The sequence below is a fragment of the Eumetopias jubatus genome, unplaced genomic scaffold (assembly GCF_037043125.1).
Source record: "Eumetopias jubatus isolate StellerSeaLion01/CBP00866 unplaced genomic scaffold, mEumJub1_p1.0 scaffold_8, whole genome shotgun sequence".
Classification (NCBI taxonomy): Eukaryota; Metazoa; Chordata; class Mammalia; order Carnivora; family Otariidae; genus Eumetopias; species Eumetopias jubatus.
Genome location: NW_028274814.1, coordinates 51,686,314 through 51,705,637, shown reverse-complemented (window position 1 = coordinate 51,705,637; position 19,324 = coordinate 51,686,314). Strand labels below are relative to the sequence as shown.

The following is a 19,324-nucleotide window of genomic DNA, read 5'->3' as shown; positions in this document are numbered from 1 at the left end:
AGAAAGCGTGCAAGCAAGGTAGGGGAGAGGGAGGGAGGAGCAGAGGGTGAGAGAGAGAGTCTTAAACAGGCTCCACACCCAGTGCAGAGCCCAGTGGGGCTTGATCCCCTGACCCTGAGATCATGACCTGAGCTGAAATCAAGAGTCGGATGCTTAACCCACCAGGCCATCTAGGTGCCCTTAGTAATTTAATTCTTTTTTTAAAAAAAGATTTTACTTATTTATTTGACAGAGAGAGTGAACACACAAGCAGCGGGAGCGGCAGGCAGAGGGAGAAGCAGGCTCCCCACTGAGCAAAGAGCCCAACGTGGGGCTCGATCCTAGGACCTCAGAATCATGACCTGAGCTGAAGGCAGACGCTTAACCGACTGAGCCACCCAGGTGCCCCAGTAATTTAATTCTTAAGCATCACTTATAGTTAAAATGAATAATAATTTTCAACTTATATAAAACTGGCTTGAATTCTTGGGCACGGAATCTATAGCTTTAGGTTTATTAACCTTTATGCAAACAAAAAGACAAAGCCAAATCAGTTTATTACCATATCCCAAGTTTAATTCCTCTTATTTCTACTTTAAGTTTAAATTCAGGAAGAATTTATTGTTATTCAGGCATACAAGTTAATTTTTAAATTTAAAACAAAACCTTTTTGATTTTACGTTCTTTATAAGCATCCCCTAACCTCTGCTCCCTATCAGACTTGTTAGGAATGACAAGTCATGGTTCTACCATTTTTCCCATTCTCATTTGTCATCCTAAAACCCAGTTATCATATCAAATTAACCCTTACCTTACTAATTCTTAGGACTTGGAATGCACTGAAGCTAGACTCCCAGAGTAGGTTTTCAGAGACAAGTGTTTGCCTCACACTTCTTGAAGATTATACCATTTATCTTTAAGAAATTCCTTGTGAAGAGGACTGACGTTTATTCTGTAACTCTCTCTCAGAGTGATATTTTTGTCAGAATGCAGTACAAGTCAAAATTTTCAGGCTTAAACCTAATAATTTAAAAGCACCCCCTAGACACCCATCTGGAACTAATTTACTTCTCATTTTAACTTGTGGCATTATAAAAGTACTCCCTTTTATATTGCATTAACTTTAAATTTCCATTAAATTACTCCATCTCTATGTTTTTATATGGCTTAAGGGTTTTTTTGTCAAATTATTTTGACCTTCATAGGGAGTAGAGCAAGGGGCAGCAGGGAGGTGGGAGTGGGAGATGGACTGCTTCAGAAACTACAGCTATATGAGCAAATTTTTGTCCCTTGGCTTGATCTGTTAATTTTTGTAGTTTAGCTAGAAATTTTGAGGAGCTGGGGTGGGGGAAAACATAGGAAGCAAAAAAGATCACCATGAGATAAGGCTGACTATAGGGTTTTGTGTTAAATCCTCTTTTCCTACTTTAAACTACCTACGTGGGACATCTTATCCATGCCCATTGCATTTACTAGTCACTACCAAAGTGTCACTGTGGCAAAGATCACTTCCTCCAGCTTCAGGAGTGGGATGTCAGCGGCCTACATGATAGTGTCAAGCAGTGTCTGGGACATGAGAGATATTTAAAGAATATATTTTGAATGTCTGTTAGATGAGTAGGTGAATGGAAGGCTAGAGGATGGATGGATGGGTGGATGGAAGGAACTTCTCTATCTGGATGTTCTCATTAATGTCTCATGTGCAACATGTTCAAGCCTAACCTCACTTGCTTTTTTTCTTCTCACTTGCTCTTGTATCATTTCCTCATTATATTCTGCCTCAAATAATAATGCTACCCCAGACTTTTATTCCATATGGACTGATTTCTCTGCCTCACTCTCTACAGCTAATCAATGAACAATTTCTATAGGTAACCAGTTCATATTGAGCCATCCCCCTACTCAGGTCACTGTTTGTTCATAGGCTTCAGAGTAAAATCCAAGCTCTTCAAGGTGACATATGGGCACCTTCCTAGTCCAGTTTCTGAAGAACCTCGCAACCTACCCTCCACGTAGCTCTACCCTCACACCCCTCAACCTACCCTGAACCACATGTGTTTCCTAACTAAACCAGGCTCTTCCATGTCTAGGTCTTTGGCCATTCCTCTTTGCTTGAAATGCTCTTCCTTATTTGCAAGCTTCAACTCATCCAAGACCCAGCTCAAAATTCAGCTCTAATATGAAGTCATTTCTAATATCCTGCTTAGGGAATCCTTTCCGTCTTGCTTTCTTTGGTGCCTAGCACAGTGCTCAATAAATATTTATTGATTAAATGGATGTGTGTAGAACTCATAGGGGAGTAGGGAGAAGTGAAAGAATTAATGAGAGAGCCAAAGGAATAAGCACTTGAAAATTATTAAATTTAGATATCAGTATTTCTGAAATCTGAATTCCGTGTACCTGTCTTCGCTCTGAGCCCCTCTCCTTAAGATCTGACATTTTAAATCACACAGTTTGCTGGAGTTTTTTGACATTTCCTTTTTAGTCCAGCTCCATAGTTCAGAAAGGGCTTTTAGCTCCTTCCCGCTATGGGTCCTGAGATTCCAAACTATGCATTCTTGGTCTCAGCTATCACTGACAGTTGTTAAGCCAAAACTTCAAAGAGCTGTCCTGGCCTCCACACGACATGACCTTACTAGACCAAGGCTCAGTGCTGAGATCTCCGTAGCTGACTTTGATTTTAGGCACAATGGCCCATGTTTCTTAGAGGAGGCTAGTGTAATCAAGAAAAGAGAGGACTGCTAAAAAGAAAAACATAAATTTGAGGGTTGGTGGTTGAGGAAAGACCCAGGAATAAGGTATGAAGGACCAGAAGTATTGGACCCAGGAGGTGGGGGAATAGGGAGATTTGAGTCTTTTTTTTTTTTTTTGAGTCTTGATTTAACAGGAGGGTGATAGAAGTCTAGGTGATAAAGGGAAGAAGGTGAAACTGAACTTCCTCTTATCTTTTAGGTAAACCTTCTAGTTTGCTGTCTCTAAGATGGAAAAGAAGCAGTTATAGGCTTGATGCTTTATACATACTATGTGGATTTTGTCTGTTACATTCTGTCTTCCAGAAAACACAAGTGTTTTTTGTTTTTTTTTTTTTTCTTTTTCTCTGAGGCACTAAAGTCGGTTGGACTCATCTCCATCTGGCTTTCTTTCTTTTACCCAGACATCATAACAGGACTTAAATTAGATAATATTCTACCCGTGGATCTTTTTATTTTTCCTGAAACACGCAAAGCCACAGACTCTCATCTCCTCAAGAATAGAAACTGAATCTTATTTTCTTCCCTGTTTCCTTCATTGACTAAAATGGTTCCTGACTTTCTGTTTTTTTGTTGTTGAAAGAATGAACTTGCTAGTGTCTGAGGAAACCACTAAGGAAACAGTTGCTTATCACATTCTACTTTACGTCTGTATCATTATACACTTCTTTTCCTCCTTTGCTGCATCCTTAAGGATCTGCTCAAGAGAAAAACAAAAATCATATCTATATAAGAGTTTCCTTTTTGAAATTCATATTCTCTTTCTGTGTTGCCATGGTTTCTGGTCATGGATATTCCCTCCACTAAGGATGAAGAAATCTAGTGATGAACAAAAAAATGTGCTTTTTCAAAGCATGCCTCTCCATAAGAAGCATGCTCATCTGGAAAACAATGTCAACCATTCAGAATTATATCATACCCATAGAAATATTAAAATACAGTGGTGTGTATTGAAGGTTTAAAGTAAACAAACCTGGGTTTAATCTCAGTCTGTCACTTCACTGCTTTGTAAAATACACAAGTTTATTTACTTTTCAGTTCAGGTTTCTTACATGTAAAATAGAAATATTAATTCCTACCTTTAAGCATGTTTTCAGAAATAAATAAGCTTGTAGCCAGGATTCAATACAAACTCCCCTTCTGATATTTAGCGTTCCAGAATTCCCATTCATGTTTTTAGTTAAAACATAACTAAAACCTCCCTAAAGATATTTTTGAAGAGTATATACACTTTTAATCCAACAACTAATATCATTAATAAATGGAGTCTCCACAAATTTATTCATCGATAAACTATCTCCACAACTAGTACAATTCCCTCTATTTTTGTAAGTTTGCTTATTTTTACTTCTGTGAAGCTTTTTACCACTGCAGTGTTGGAGTTAAACCTAAGGCTGCTATTAGTATGAGATCGGGGATCATGGTTCTTCTCTGGCTGAGGAGAAGAGGCATGGTGGATCCTGCCTTCTCAGTCCATCAGGTTTGCAATGGACATCTGAATTGAGAAGTGGTGATATATATTCAATGGAAGTTACTTTAAAGAACGTGTTTTTAAATAATAAAGACACCCTGGAGTATAGACTGAGTACACTGGTAATATGGGAGCCAAGTAATTTATCTAGTTTTTTATTGTTTTCTCATTTATTTCTCAAATATTTACTGAGCACATGTCATGTACTGGGTAGTGTGCCAGCCACTGGAGATGAAGATGAACAAGGCTTAATCTACAACCTCAGAATCTGTAAGACATACAGGAATGTAAATTCATGTTTACAAGACAACTGTACATGTTTTACAACAGAGAAGAAACACATGACAATTTGATGGCCGAAAGGTAGTGATTCATGGCTTGAGAAGGCCAGGGAAGACTTTAAAGGGGAGGTGGTGCTTCACTACTTAACCACAGATAGAAATGCTATGTGATGACATCCTGGGATCCAATGTCTAAATTCAGTATTGCATGTATTGTGCCTAACTGTCCTAAAGGATCTTATTTTGTGTACCACGTATGTCAGAATATAGTGTACATGGCCATATAATGTAAAAAGACAATGCAACCAACTATCCTAAGTGTCAGACCAAGTAAAATACCAAATAAATTTTGAACAGTGGGAAAAAAAAAAGAAATGCTTTGTGATGAATTGTAACTCCGTCGATGAGTCTATTCCATTCTAAGTACCTCTTTCTTTTCTTCTTTCTTTGATTTAGTTCTATATCACCTACTTAATATGCTGACTAGGTTTAGCTTTTTTGGACTTGCAAGGGTGCAAAGTTTTAAAAAAGAAATGAGGGCGCCTGGCTGGCTCAGTCGTTGAGCGTCTGCCTTCAGCTCAGGTCATGATCCCAGGGTCCTGGGATTGAGCCCCACATCAGGCTCCCTGCTCAGTGGGAAGCCTGCTTCTCCCTCTCCCACTCCTCCTGCTTGTGTTCCTGCCCTCGCTCTCTCTCTCTCTCTCTGTTAAATAAATAAAATCTTAAAAAAAAAAAAAGAAATGAGCCTGAAAATAGTTATGGAGTGCCCAAAAGAAGTTAAGATCTCTGCATTTTATTTAAAATAATAATAATGAACTCTAAAAGACACCTTAGAGAAACAGTCAATGACTTTAAAAGAATGAAGCAAAATCGTATCATAAGGATGACTACATTGTCTTGTGTATGTTTTTATACACCATGGATTACAGAATGAGAAGAACAGTGTTAGTGCTCCATATGGAGAAAATAAAAGAAACTCATGAATGTTCAGGAGCTTATGTCTGGAAAGTCACTTTTTTCCTAGAGACATTTCAGGGTTTATTTTGTACCAGGGTTTTAATTATTTTCTTTTGCATCGAAAGCGGTGTTTGTGACTACACAACATATTTTCTTCAAAATGCACCCTATATGTAACGTACATATAATTTTCATCCCCAAATTTTTCCAAATAAGAGTTTAGTAGCCATTGAGGAGTACATCAGCAGGACTCATCAGCTGTCTGATGACAAATTCCTGATCTGTAGAAAGGGGATTCCACTAAATGAGGGTGAGGCATTGAAAGGTGGGCATGTATTTCAGGAAGAAATGTAAATAATCTGAGCTTCAATTTCTTCACTGATGCCCACAGATACATATATTCTGTGCTATAGGGCAACGAAGGGTAAAGACGTACAGTTGGCCCTTGAAAAATGCAGGGGTGAAGGATACCAACCTCCCGTGCAGTTGAAAATCCATGTTTAACTTTTGACTCCCCCAAAACTTAAGTAATAGCTTACTGTTGACCAGAAGCTTTACCAATACCATTAATAGTCAATGAACACATATTTTGTATGTTATGTATTAGATATTGTATTCTTACAATAAAGTAAACTAGAGAAAAGAAAATATTATTAGAAAAATCATGAGGAGGGGCACCTGGGTGGCTCAGTTGGTTAAGCGACTGCCTTCGGCTCAGGTCATGATCCTGGAGTCCCGGGATCGAGTCCCACATCGGGCTCCCTGCTCAGCAGGGAGTCTGCTTCTCCCTCTGACCCTCTTCCCTCTCGTGCTCTCTGTCTCTCATTCTCTCTCTCTCAAATAAATAAATAAAATCTTTAAAAAAAAAAAGAAAAATCATGAGGAAAAGAAAATATATTTATAGTACTGTACTGTATTTATTGAAAAAACAATGTGCATATATTGGGGTGCCTGGGTGGCTCAGTTAAGCGGCTGCCTTCGGCTCAGGTCATGATCCCAGGGTCCTGGGATCGAGCCCCATATCGGGCTTCGTGCTCAGCGGGGAGTCTGCTTCTCCCTAGGTCTGCTGCTCCCCTTGCTTGTGCTCGCTTTCTCTCTCGGTCAAATAAATAAAATCTTAAAAAAAGAAAAGAAAAGAAAAAGTGTGCATAAAAATGGACCCACACAGTTCAAACCTGTGTTGTTCAAGGATCAACTAACTGTGTATATAAAGAGAGCACATAGCACCTGACCTAACAGCGCACACTCACTAAATGAAGGTGGATAGCAATACTAACAATACTGCGTTTATTTTTAAATGCTTTCCCAATTTTTATGATATTGCTTAAATTGATGTGTTTAGCGAGAAAACAGTTCCCAAGTGGTATGAAACTCTCTCATCCTTCTCTTTTTTTTTTTATTATTTTTCAAATACTTTATTTATTGCGACATTTTACCTATAGTTCATAAACTTCAAACTGAAAGCCATTTAATGTTGATTTGGCCACCCATGTGGGCTTGGGATGACACCCCACTGCCTCCTGTTCTCTGCGGGCCAAGTAATTACACTGTAAATTCTGTAACGGAAAGGGGGAGAAGCAGGGAAAAGAGCTACTCTGCAGCCTGATTTTGAGAAGTTTCAATTTAGGATACTGTGCACGTTTATTATAATGTCTTCACGTAATTTTCAAGCTTTAAGAATTCTATTAAACATTGAAAAATGTAAAGAAAAATAGAAAAATGACTTGGATAACAAGCTGTGAGTATACTCACAACCCATCGTGGACTATGATTGTGCTAGTATTATCCACATTTGCCTTCTTTCCCCATAACAAAAATAGTTGTTTGTTTTTCACAGAATAATTGAAACTCTTTGCAACATAATTGTTCTGAACTTAGCAGACTGTCTGTGGAAAGTCATTAAAGACTATCTCAAAGCTACACTTTGAGATAAGTTTTTACAACTTAAAAGTAACTATGTATTTTTTATGAAGGTCCTGCAGGTTTCAGAATGAAAACCATACACATCACTTAATACATATTCATAATAGCTTTTCATTATGTTATGAATGTAGGAGAAAACAAGCACCAGGTTTGAGCATATATTAAATCAATGATTTTCACCAGGTGTGTGAACCAGGATTATAGGCAGAATTCAGGAGGAATTCGGGTGAAGAACAGTGTTCTTTGGGGCGCCTTTGTGGCTCAGTCAGTTAAGCATCTGCCTTCAGCTCAAGTCATGATCCCGGGGTCCTGGGACCCAGCCCCACGTCGGGCTCCCTGCTCAGTGGGGAGTCTGCTTCTCCTTCTCCCTCTGCTGCTCCCCCTGCTCGTGCTCTCTCTCTCTCTTTCAGTCTTTCAACTAAATAAATAAAATCTTAAAAAAAAAAAAGAGAGAGAGAACAGTGTTCTTTGAACTACTCTTAATTGAAACAGAAATTCTTTTCCTATCCCAAAAAAATCTGAACTGGCCATTTTAAACACCATTAGCTGGCTTTTTCCAGAACAATCAGTTGACCATAGTTCCATAAGCACATTATAATTTTCCCATAATAAATGCTCATTGTTGCATGCTGCTGAGTTTGGGGATATATTTGTTCAACAGCAATAGCTAATTGATACAGAACGAAAGGAAAGGTTTCACAAAGGAGGTTATATTTGAACTAGATTTAGAAGGATAATTAGGATTTTATTAGTTGGATAAAGACCTTCAGGGCAGCAGGAACAACATGATTAGATGCCTGAAGAGAGGAACGTGCATGATATTAAGTAGCACAAGCAATCTGGAGGACCGATGTAAGCATCAGGAGTGCTACAGGAAGTGATTGAAATTCAGGTTGCAAAGGTGTATGAGGATCAGGGGAAGCAAGGGAATCAACTCTGAGCCACAGGGTGGTATTGCTATATATTATAGATGAGAAAGCCGAAGTTTGAAGAGGACAGGTCATTGGAAACTGCTTTAAATGTTAGAGCATTCAATACACATCAGTCAGGAAAGTTCCCTTCAGACAAAAGGACTAGATTATTACATTAAGGATACTTCTTTAAGAGACCTATAGAGAACAATAATCACAAATATTTAGGAGGTCATACATGCTTAGGGCTCTATAAAACAATTGTATTATAAACAATGTTAATCAGGTTATTTCATGTTATTTCATAAACCATATAAGTGAAAAATAGTGGCATCACAAGAATTGTTTTAAGACTATGAGCCTAAAAAATAACATTGGAAAGGTCTGTCGGAATCTCTCCTGAGTATATTTTAAAAAATTTTTTAAGACTATCATGTGTGTTAGTTTTCATTTACCTTGAAAAATTCATTTCTTTCTAAAAGTTGATTTGCTGTACAGATCACATCCAATCAAATTTCATTTTAAAATATTATTTTGATCATTACAGTTGGTACTTTTGATGTTTTCCTCATCTTGATAATGACATCAGAAATTCTTTTGAATAACTAGCCCAGACTTGTTACTTTTTTAAAATGGCATAACTATTTTAATGTAGAAATGTTGCCTTTTAGCATTTGCTTATAAATGAAATATTATCCTATTGAATTATTACATTGATGTCACTTCAAATAATATTTCCTTGGATTAAACTCTACTTAGTGAATTTTCCATTTTGTTAGAAACCAGGTTTCATAGATAATCATGAAATTCGGTTCCAGTAATATAAAAAATAAACCACATATAATGAAGAATTATTCAAGTAGGTAATATATTCAGCAAAATGCTCTTCTCTAGATTAACTTTTAGACATGTTTGGCTTATTTAGTGGAAAGGTAGGTTTTCAAGGCAATGGGAAGAAAATAAGATATTTCAGAAGGCAGAAACTTACCTGCAACCAATAAAATATGTCAGACCTCAAAACTTCAGGAAAAACAAGGTCTTACATCAGCCTGCTAGCAAAAGTAAATGTTACAAATGCCACCATTTTACCTCGAAAGAAAACCTTTGCTCAGGGTAGTTGGGATGGAGAGGAAAGGTATTCAAAAGAAAATTAAATCAATTTTGCATTAACCAAGTAAATAAACTACAGAAGTATAATTTGTAGAAGGACTATGAAATACCCGTTAGAAGGCATTTCAGTGATTTTATATAACCTTTCAAGCAAAAGCTATGGAAACGTGGCATGGTTCTGTTGTGAATTCTCTTGCATTGTTTGTGCTCCTGCTTCTCTCAATGCCTGCTTATGCTAAGACGAGTGAGGTGTGACATGGATTGATGTATCCTTTTCATCTATTCCACGGGTATTTTGCAGTCTACTATGTGCCAGACACTGTTCCAGATACTAGAAGACAGTGATAAATTAAACAAATGCAATGCACTCACGAACATACATTCTAAAGAATCAAGTAAAATAATAATAATAATAATAAAATAGCATTTCAGTTGTTTTTATTATTATTATTATTAGTGGTGGTGGTCGTGTTGATATTAACACTAGTAGAAGTAGTAGTAGATTTATGGAACTCATGGCTAGGAGAGTGGCCGGAAATGACCTCATCTCCTACTATACTCATTATTCCTCATTCTGATTTAGCCACACTGGCTTGTTTGTTGTTTCCTGACCATATCAAGCACACGTTCCTGCGTTAGGGCCTTTGCGTTGGCTATCCCCTCTCCTTCAAACACTGTTCCCCCCAGGGATCGTCTCTCATCTGTTTCTTACACCACCTTTTCAATGAGGGTTATGCTGGTCACCCTATCTTAAATAATAACTCTTACACCTTCACCCCCCCAATGCCAAATCCCCTTATCTTGTTCTACTTTTTTTTATCCCATAGCACTTATCACCTCTAATGTATTATATTTCTTCTTTCTTCTTTTTATTTTTTATCTGTCTCCTCCTACCTAGGAGAAGAGAAGCTCGGTAAGGTCAGAGATCTTTGAATTGTTTGCTAGATTATTCCAAACCCCTAAAACAGAACCCGATACAGAGTAGACACTCGATAAATATTTATTCAATGAGATGAGGTCAGGGAGAATTTGAGGAAAAGATGTGGCATGAGGTGGTTTAAGTTTTAACAGAGACATTGGCTGCTGCGTGAAGAATAGTTTGAGGGAGTTGTTGGGGTGCAGCTGAAGGAGGGACCGCACTGAGGAAGCAACTGTATTATCGTTGACGGGTGAAACCATGTGATGTGAATGGTAGTGGCAGAGTGGGGGAGACATGGCAAGATATATCCCCTGCAAAAGTTATATTTCCTAATAAAATTATAATCAAATTTGTGGGTAAATACTACTAAGGTTTTATGGTTCCCTCAGTAAATGGTGAATGTCAGTAAGCACCTCAGACACAATGTAAATAATAGAACCTTTAACAGATACCACTTCCACAGATGTAAAGTTATTTTCATTCTTTAATAATTTTAAATTAGGGTGCCTGGGTGGCTCAGTTGGTTGAGCGACTGCCTTCGGCTCAGGTCATGATCCTGGAGTCCTGGGATCGAGTGCTGCATCGGGCTCCCTGCTGAGTGGGGAGTCTGCTTCTCCCTGTGACCCTCTTCCCTCTTGTGCTCTCTGTCCCTCATTCTCTCTCTCAAATAAATAAATAAATAAAATATTTTAAAAAATAATTTTAAATTAAAATATTTTTGAAAACTTAAAAATATAGACAATGCATTTGTCTTTTCCATGAATAATCTGTGTGTGAGAGAGATAAAAGCACATCTTTTAAGAATAAACAAAAGGCATATCGATTTTTCAATGTGGTTTTGATGTTTTTTTACTGCATTTGAAATAAACTGAATTCCGGGCGCCTGGGTAGCTCAGTCGGTTACGAATCCGACTCTTGACTTCAGCTCAGGTCATTATCTCAGGGTCCTGGGATTGACCCCTGCATCAGACTCCCCACTCAGTGGGGAGACTGCTTGTCTCCCTCTCCCTCTGCTCGTGCTCTCTGTCTCAAATAAATAAATAAATCTTTAAAAAAATAGACTGATTTTTTTTAAAAAGTATGATCCTATTGTTAAAATAACCATCCTATAATAATGTGCATCTCTTAAAAAATATTAAGAATGTTTAGATTGAGTTCATTGATAAAGCCCAGTAACATTGCCCCATTGGAAGTTGCCTCTCTGAACCTGAGCCAATAACCCAGCAGTAAGCAGGAACAACTTCTCAACAACAAGCATGACATCTCGAAGGTCACGAGAATCCTGTGTATATTCGTAGAACAGCTTCCTTAGAATCCAACCCCAGAGCTACTTTACTCTAATATGAGAAAAAATTCTAACAAGCTTGTTAATATGGCTCAACGGTCTTTGGAATAATAAAAGTAACAAAGGAGACATACAGATGGGTTGGTTATTGGAGGTGGTCTTAGGTCTCAGTGACTGTAGCAAAAAGAGAAAGCCAGGGGTGCCTGGGTGGCTCAGTTGGTTAAGTGTCTGCCTTTTGGCTCAGGTCATTGTCCTGGGGTCCTGGGATGGAGCCCCAGGTCAGACTCCCTACTCAGCGGGGAGTCTGCTTCTCCCTCTCCCTCTCCTTCTGCCCCTCCCCCCTGCTCGTGCATGCTCTCTCTCTCTCAAATAAATACATTTTTAAAAAAATCTTTCAAAAACAAAAAAGAGAAAGCCATGGTATTTGAGGGAGGAAAAAAGGTATGCGTATGTGTGTATGAATATGTATATTCAAAAGCTAAACTATTTAAAGCCCTAGCATTCTAGAGTTGTGTTGCCTCAACCATTCTATGGCTTCTCGAAGTACTACTGAGTAACTGCACAGGACGCTAATCCAGGTTGTTAACTAAGATCGGGACATTTTAAAATGATTCAGTTTTATTCAGTATACTCAGTTTTGAAAAACGATGGAGTGTCAAATACATTTTAGAAAGATTTCTTTGAGAAATAATTGAACTTTAAATGGTTTTAGAATTGGGGAAGTTCAAACTTCAATTATGTGAACCTTTATTAATTTTCCTACCTTACTGCTTAAAGATGCCTGATAAATGTATTTTCAGGGTGAAACTTTTAGAGTTAAAACTACATACTCTAGGGGCGCCTGGGTGGCTCAGTCATTAGGCGTCTGCCTTCGGCTCAGGTCATGATCCCAGGGTCCTGGGATTGAGCCCCTCATCGGGCTCCCTGCTCTGCGGGAAGCCTGCTTCTCCCTCTCCCGCTCCCCCTGCTTGTGTTCCCTCTTTCACTTGTGTCTCTCTCTGTCAAATAAATAAATAAAATCCTTAAAAAAAAACCTACATACTCTAACAAAAGGTGAACTCTGAATACTGTTGGCAATTGTGTTTACTAACATGCTAATTTAAAAACAGGAAAATATGTCCACTGCTTACCACTTCTTAAACGCAAAAAAAAAACAAATGCATTCTCAAGAGAGTGAACAGTGACAGACTCTGAAAATTGTAGATAAAACCACAAGTACACTCACTGTGGGAAGTATTATAGGGTCAGTGGCCTTGCTACTTTAGGCATGCAAATATTTGGCTTCAATTCAGACTCACACTCTGTAATTAGAAAGAACATTGCTACTTCATTCTCCAGCCAAGCCGCATATGTTTGTGGTCTGTTTTATGAGGTTCTCATTGCAATTTGCACCGTGATCTCTCACAGTCTCATAAGACACTATGGTAGGGGCGATATACTTCTGTTGATCCTACAGTGGCAACAAAGGACAGACTGATAGCAACTTCCAACTAACTAGTTGTATTTCTTCAAGGAGTATCTTTAGCCTACTGTATACAGGGAATTTTGGTAAAAAATAAAAATACTCTAATAATAGATATTTTTAAACTATAGAATATGATAGACATTGAATCCCTAGTGAGGGTCGGTGGGATCCCAGGAAGACTGCTGAAGGTCTTCAGAGGGCTCATTAGCCTGCTGAAATTATCTGCCAAAATGTGTGTACATACACTTTACCAGGGAGAAAATTCCAAGCTTTCGTTCCATTTTCAAAGTGTCTGTGACACCCCTTTCCAAAAGAATATTTTTAAGAAGGTTAAAAGCTGCTATTTTCAAGACACCTATGGGAAAATGTTGAACATGTGTCCCACTGGTTTTAAGAATAGTGGAGCCCACGCATTACGCAGTTCCCCTTCTGTCCCCGGCTTCCAGTCAAGTCATATCTGGATGGCCCAGCCTTGAATGTAAGTTGAGAACAATGGATAAATCACAGGCTTTGGAAACAGACTGCTTGGGCTCAAGTCCTGACTTGGTCACTAACTAGCTAAGTGAGCTCAGTGAAATCTGTTGAGCGTTCAGAGCCTCAGTTTCCTTATTTGAAAAATGGGAACAATCATAGTATCTGCCTCATAGGGATGAAATAAGGGTTGAGAAGATCGTGCAAGTACTGTTTCACATGGTTCCAGACCCTACCTCTGACTGTACTATTTCATCAGTGTCACCTTTGATGAGCTTTAATGAGTCACTAATAAAATCCATAATTTTAAATATCTGGGTTTTTTTAAAGATTTTATTTCTTTATTTAGAGAGAGCATGTGTGTGCACATGGGTGGGGGAGGGGCAGAGGGAGAGAATCTCAAGCAGACTCCCCACTGACCGTGGAGCCCCAGACGGGGCTCGATCTCACAACCCTGAGATCATGACCCGACTGGAAATCAAGAGTCAGATGCTTAACCGACTGAGCCATCCAGGCGCCCCTTACATACCTGTTTTTTTTTTGATAATACAAACTACCAGCTAGTGATCTTTTCATTACAGTTAAAATCACCATGTTTTCAACTCACTGTTGTTAATTGTTTACCAATATTCAAACTTTAGACACCTCTTTTGTGATACTTTATATCCAAATTCATTGTTTTGCTAAAAATGTTACATGTGAGCATTTTCACATTGTGATGTCTTTTGTTTGTTTTAACCCTGTAACTAAAGGAATAAATCTAACTTGTTGATTAATGCACCATTAAAACATTATACCAGTTTTTAGGCCACCATATGAATTGAAAAAGTACCTGAACAAACATAAATAAATGCATTGGGTTTATATGCCAAGAAATGTAAAGCCCTATAGTTGTCTGGGCTATTTCTCTTTCCGTACAAGGATAAGAACTATAAGGAAATTAACAAATTTGTTTGAAATGTTGCTCTTTTTTTTTTTTCCACAGCTCTTGTAGTGAGATTCCTGACCAAACGGTTCATCTGGGAATATGATCCCACTCTTGGTAGGTCAGATTTTGTTTCCTCCTCCTTTCCAGTCAGAGTTTATGACCCAAAAGAGACAATGACATTTTCTGTTGCAACATTTTGAAGCACCTACCAGCTGTTTGGGGAGTGCCTTATCAAATCATACAAAGAAGTTCCTAAAGAAGCTGGACATGTTCTCAGGCTGTCTGTGCTTAGGACCATGCAGAATTTTCATGCATAGAGGAAGAAATCAGGTTAAACCAGAGCCAAGAAGGAAGTGGGTACAACACGATGCCCTCGCATCAGGAAATGTAGCATCATTCTAGTGGAAGAAGGACGACACAGTGGCCCAGGCTAACCTGGTGTGGAAGAGACTGGCATGCTGAGGGGAGTATTCCAAGAAAATCAACCTTCCAAATACTGATTTTGGGAAAACATAAGAATAAACTATATTTCTCTCCAATGAGTTTGATTAAAGCCTATTTAAAAAAAGAAAAAAGATGCAACAAAAATTGGTGTCTGTGGGTCTTGAAAGCAGCATAATATTGATGTATGAAGCAATCATCAGGCTTTTTAAGTAGTCCAAAACAGAGTACTTATTAGATACCTATTTAGTCATCATCCTCAAAACAATGCTGACAATCCATGGGTTCTAATTTAAGCTTCAAATTTTATTCCAAATTAATCCTTTTGAGTTTTTGTTCTTTATGCTTCAGGAACCCCAGCTGGTTTGTAAAGGGCAACAACTTTGAATCCAGAGGAGGAGGGAGAAACATGCATTCATCGTTTCATTACTAGGCACAGAGTCCAGGCTGAGTTGGCCTTACTCAGAATAATGAAATGGGCAAAGATTATTCCCTTTTTAAAAAAATTTCATTTCGTTTGGTTCAGTTATGACTTCAAGCTTACATACATTCAGGTTAAAAGGGAGATTTCTTCCCTCTTGTGCCTCTTTTCATTGCTTTTATTCATTCAGTCAACAAATATTATTAAATGCCTCCTATGTGTCAGATTATTCCAGGTGCTGAGGATAAATCAACAGACAGAAAGAAAAAGCCTCTGGCTTTTTTGAGCTAACAGTCTAGTAAAGATAGAAGAGTTAATAAACAAATAGATGTTAAATAGTGATAAGTACTATGAAGAAAAACTAAACAAAGACGTGAATACAGATTGATCTTATAGTTTATTTAATTTATAACTTTTTAACCTATCTGGGACTTATTTTTGTGAGAAGTATAGACTGAAGATCCAACAGTGTTCCCAAATAGTTGACAAATTGTCCTGCTACTATTTCTTAAATAGTCTCCTCTTTTCCCCCCTACTTCCAAAGCTGTTTTTTTTTTTTTTTAATACATCGGATCATTTACACTGGGATGCAACTCTAGATTTGCCTTTTATATCCACCACCAGTACCACATTCTTTTGATAATTGTGCTCTCTGGAACATTTTGACACACAGTAGAGAAAGTCCTCCTTCTTTAACTTTCTACACAATTACCTTGGCTAGTATTTCTAGTTTATTCTTGCAGGCCAATTTTTAAAACTCTATCATAACATGACATGATTTTGATTGGAATTGCATTAAAACTGTAAATTACTCTGAGAAGATTCACATCTTTATGGTATACAGTTTTTTAAAATCTAATAGCATGTCTCTACATTTATTAATCTTTACTTCTCTGTTTTTGCTTTTATTTTTTAAAAGATTTTATTTATTTGACAGAGAGAAAGAGAGAGTATAAGCAGAGGGAGGGGCAGAGAGAGAGGGAGAAGCAGGCTCCCCCGCTGAGCAGGGAGCCATATGTGGGGATGTGGGACTTGATCCCAGGACTCTGGGACCATGACCTAAGCTGAAGACAGATACTTAACCAACTGAGCCACCAAGGTGTCCCTGGTTTTGCTTTTAAATAGTTTTTCAGCATCAAAAAAATTTTTTTAAAGATTTTATTTATTTATTTGACAGAGAGAGACACAGCGAGAGCAGGAACACAAGCAGGGGGAGTGGGAGAGGGAGAAGCAGGTCTCCTGCCGAGCAGGGAGCCTGATGTGGGACTCGATCCCAGGACCCTAGGATCATGACCTGAGCCGAAGGCAGACGCTTAACGACTGAGCCACCCAGGCGCCCGCATCAAAAATTTTTAACATGTTTTTAACATAGCCACAATCTAATCTTAAGATGATATATTTGGATCAAAAATGCACTTGGTTTTAAAAAATCATTTACTTTCTATTGTTTGTTTCACGTAAATACTCTCCTCTTATATTTTTATTACTTATCTAAGCTTTACAAAGTTCCTGAGAATCTTAATGGTTTATGGGGAGTTGAGTAGAAAAATCCTGATTTTACTTAGCAATCCCAGTATATCTCAACAAAAAGATGAAGCTTAGAAAGAATGATCTCATATTTTTTTACCTCTCTGAATATGGTCCAGTAACCAATGTTACTATTTTTAATCAGTTTTATTCCTTTTTGTTTTATTGTCCCTTTTGTTTTATTCCTTCTGAAAAACAACTGCTGTTAATAGAAATCTGCCTGCATCAGTTATTTATAATACAGGCTTCCTTCATTAAGAACAATGAAACTTTATTGAGTGACCTTGTACTGTACCGTTCTAAAAGGATTACTGCTGCTAAGCAACAAGAGCGTTGATCAGACTTCAAGAGTATCAGGTGTATGACTCACTTCCAGGTGAGGGTTTCATTAACTCACCCTCGAAACTGGTGTGTGTGTGTGTTTGCGCGCATGCACGCTAGAAGTCACCAATATTTTACCCTACAGGGGTTCCCCGTCTATTTTTTTTAAGATTTTTTTTATTTATTTATTTGATAGAGAGACAGCAGGAGAGGGAACACAAGCAGGGGGAGTGGAAGCAGGAGAAGCAGGCTACTCGCTGAGCAGGGGGCCTGATGCAGAGCTTGATCCCAGGACCCTGGGATCATCACCTGAGCCGAAGGCAGCTCCTTAACGACTGAGCCACCCAGGCACCCTCCCATCTATTTGATTCAAGATGAATCAAGAATTTCCTGGGCTTGACTTCATACTATCATAGAGTTTCAAAACTACCACCGAAAAGGAAAGCCACCATTAAAAAGCTAAGTGGCATATTTGCAAAAACCAGCCTTGAACTCTGAATTCAGAGCCTTCCTCAAAAAACATGGGGCATACTATAACACTGTATGTTAATTATACTTCAATAAAAGAAAGGAAGGGGAAAAAGTTTCTTAATGGTGCAGTGTTTTCAACCTGTGACAGAATTATTGCTCCCTGAGAAGCTGAAGACTATGAACACCATTCAACATATTAAAATTGGAATATCTACTGCTCCAAGTTAAATCTATGAAGGAAATGTTTGCTACTATGATAGCAAATGACTCCCAGACTTCTCATTTCAGTGGGTTTTGCTCTTTGGTTTTTTAAGGAGAGGGATTATTTTAGCAACTGCCATTAGGGATGCAAGCAAGGGTGAGAGAGAGGATGAGAGAGAACTAAACCCGTAGTCTATTTGCACTTGAATTTCATAGAAGAAGCAAATATTTTTAACATCCAAGTGGTTTGAAGGATATAAGCTAAGGGAAAAAAGTTCAATTCTTTACATTGGGCAATTTTAGTTTTCCTTTCATTTTTCTCATTTCACTGTGGATCAGTGAAATGTTTGTCAGAGACCAGAGCTGGTCTATGAGTAGCATTTGAAAACCAGCACTGAAGCCTGTGAGGTTTGGGACTTGCACCATCTGACCAGGAACCTCCCTGATGGTGGTGAGTGTAACGTTCTCATTGTAGAACAACAGGTTCCATGTTCTCATTAGATCCCCAAGAATTGAATCCCTACTTTTGAGAGTCCTATTACCCTCAAAGGGTGTTGATCATGGCAGATAATATGGACAAAGACTTAGATGGTGTATAGTTGTGTGTGTGTGTGTGTGTGTGTGTGATCGGTGTTTGGAGAAGAAGAGACAGACTGCATGTCAGCACTTACCACTATAACTACTATATTTGAGGCACCCTACTCTGTGTTTGAATGGATTATGGGGTCTCTATCTCATGAATAAAGACTCAGACAGGACCGAGGGTAGGAATTGGGAGACAGACCCACTGGCACTTGGATTTTGTAATTGACTCTTCCTTCCTGCATTACAATACCCTCAGTTTGGAAAGAAAGGCTTATACAAGAGAGAGACACACCCAGAACAAATTCTCTGAACTCAATACCAAAGCTAAGGTGCTTGGCCAACTCATGGAACTAGTCAATATCGGCACAGCAAGGAAATTTGAGATCGTCATTTGACGAATAAGGAAACAAGTCCAATGAAGTAAATGTATTCAAGATCATGTGGCTGGTTTGTGGTTAGACCAGTAATAGAACTCAAGTCAGTACAATTTCCACTTTGGCATAAATCAGCATTACTAACTGCTGTTTTTACTGTACTGGCTAAATGTCCATATTAATATGTTGAAATTTGCAAAAAAAGCTAAATCAGTAAGAGGATTAACCATCTACAACATCCCTTTGAGCATCAACTTCTCTTAGAGTATACAAAATCTACTTCTATTTATAAAAATGTTACTGAATGCAAGTTTTAAATCATATATTGCTCATATACAGTGAAATTCGGTATATTAAAAATATATACCATCTTGAATTCCATCTTGAAACTTATATTGGTCTTATAGTATACGTTATTTTGGTTCATTTAGATATATGCCTTAAACGATCACCCCCCTTCCCTTTAAAAAGAAAAAAAAGACTCAGAATTTTCATTTTAGGTTAGTATGAACAAAATAAAAAGTGTGTCCACT

At 38.1% G+C, this 19,324-nt stretch overlaps 1 protein-coding gene across 2 annotated transcripts in view; it reads left to right on the top strand.

Annotated features, from left to right (window-relative positions):
- The window catches only part of RERG (RAS like estrogen regulated growth inhibitor), a 122,848-nt gene that overhangs the window by 89,849 nt on the left and 13,675 nt on the right, over positions 1-19,324 (top strand). The window contains exon 2 of one of the 2 annotated variants that reach the window (XM_028119841.2): positions 14,508-14,564. The exons of the other annotated variant lie outside the window; for it this stretch is intronic. Coding sequence (XP_027975642.1) covers positions 14,508-14,564 — 57 coding nt within the window. The remainder of the gene's footprint in view (positions 1-14,507; positions 14,565-19,324) is intronic. 2 annotated transcript variants of the gene reach the window in all.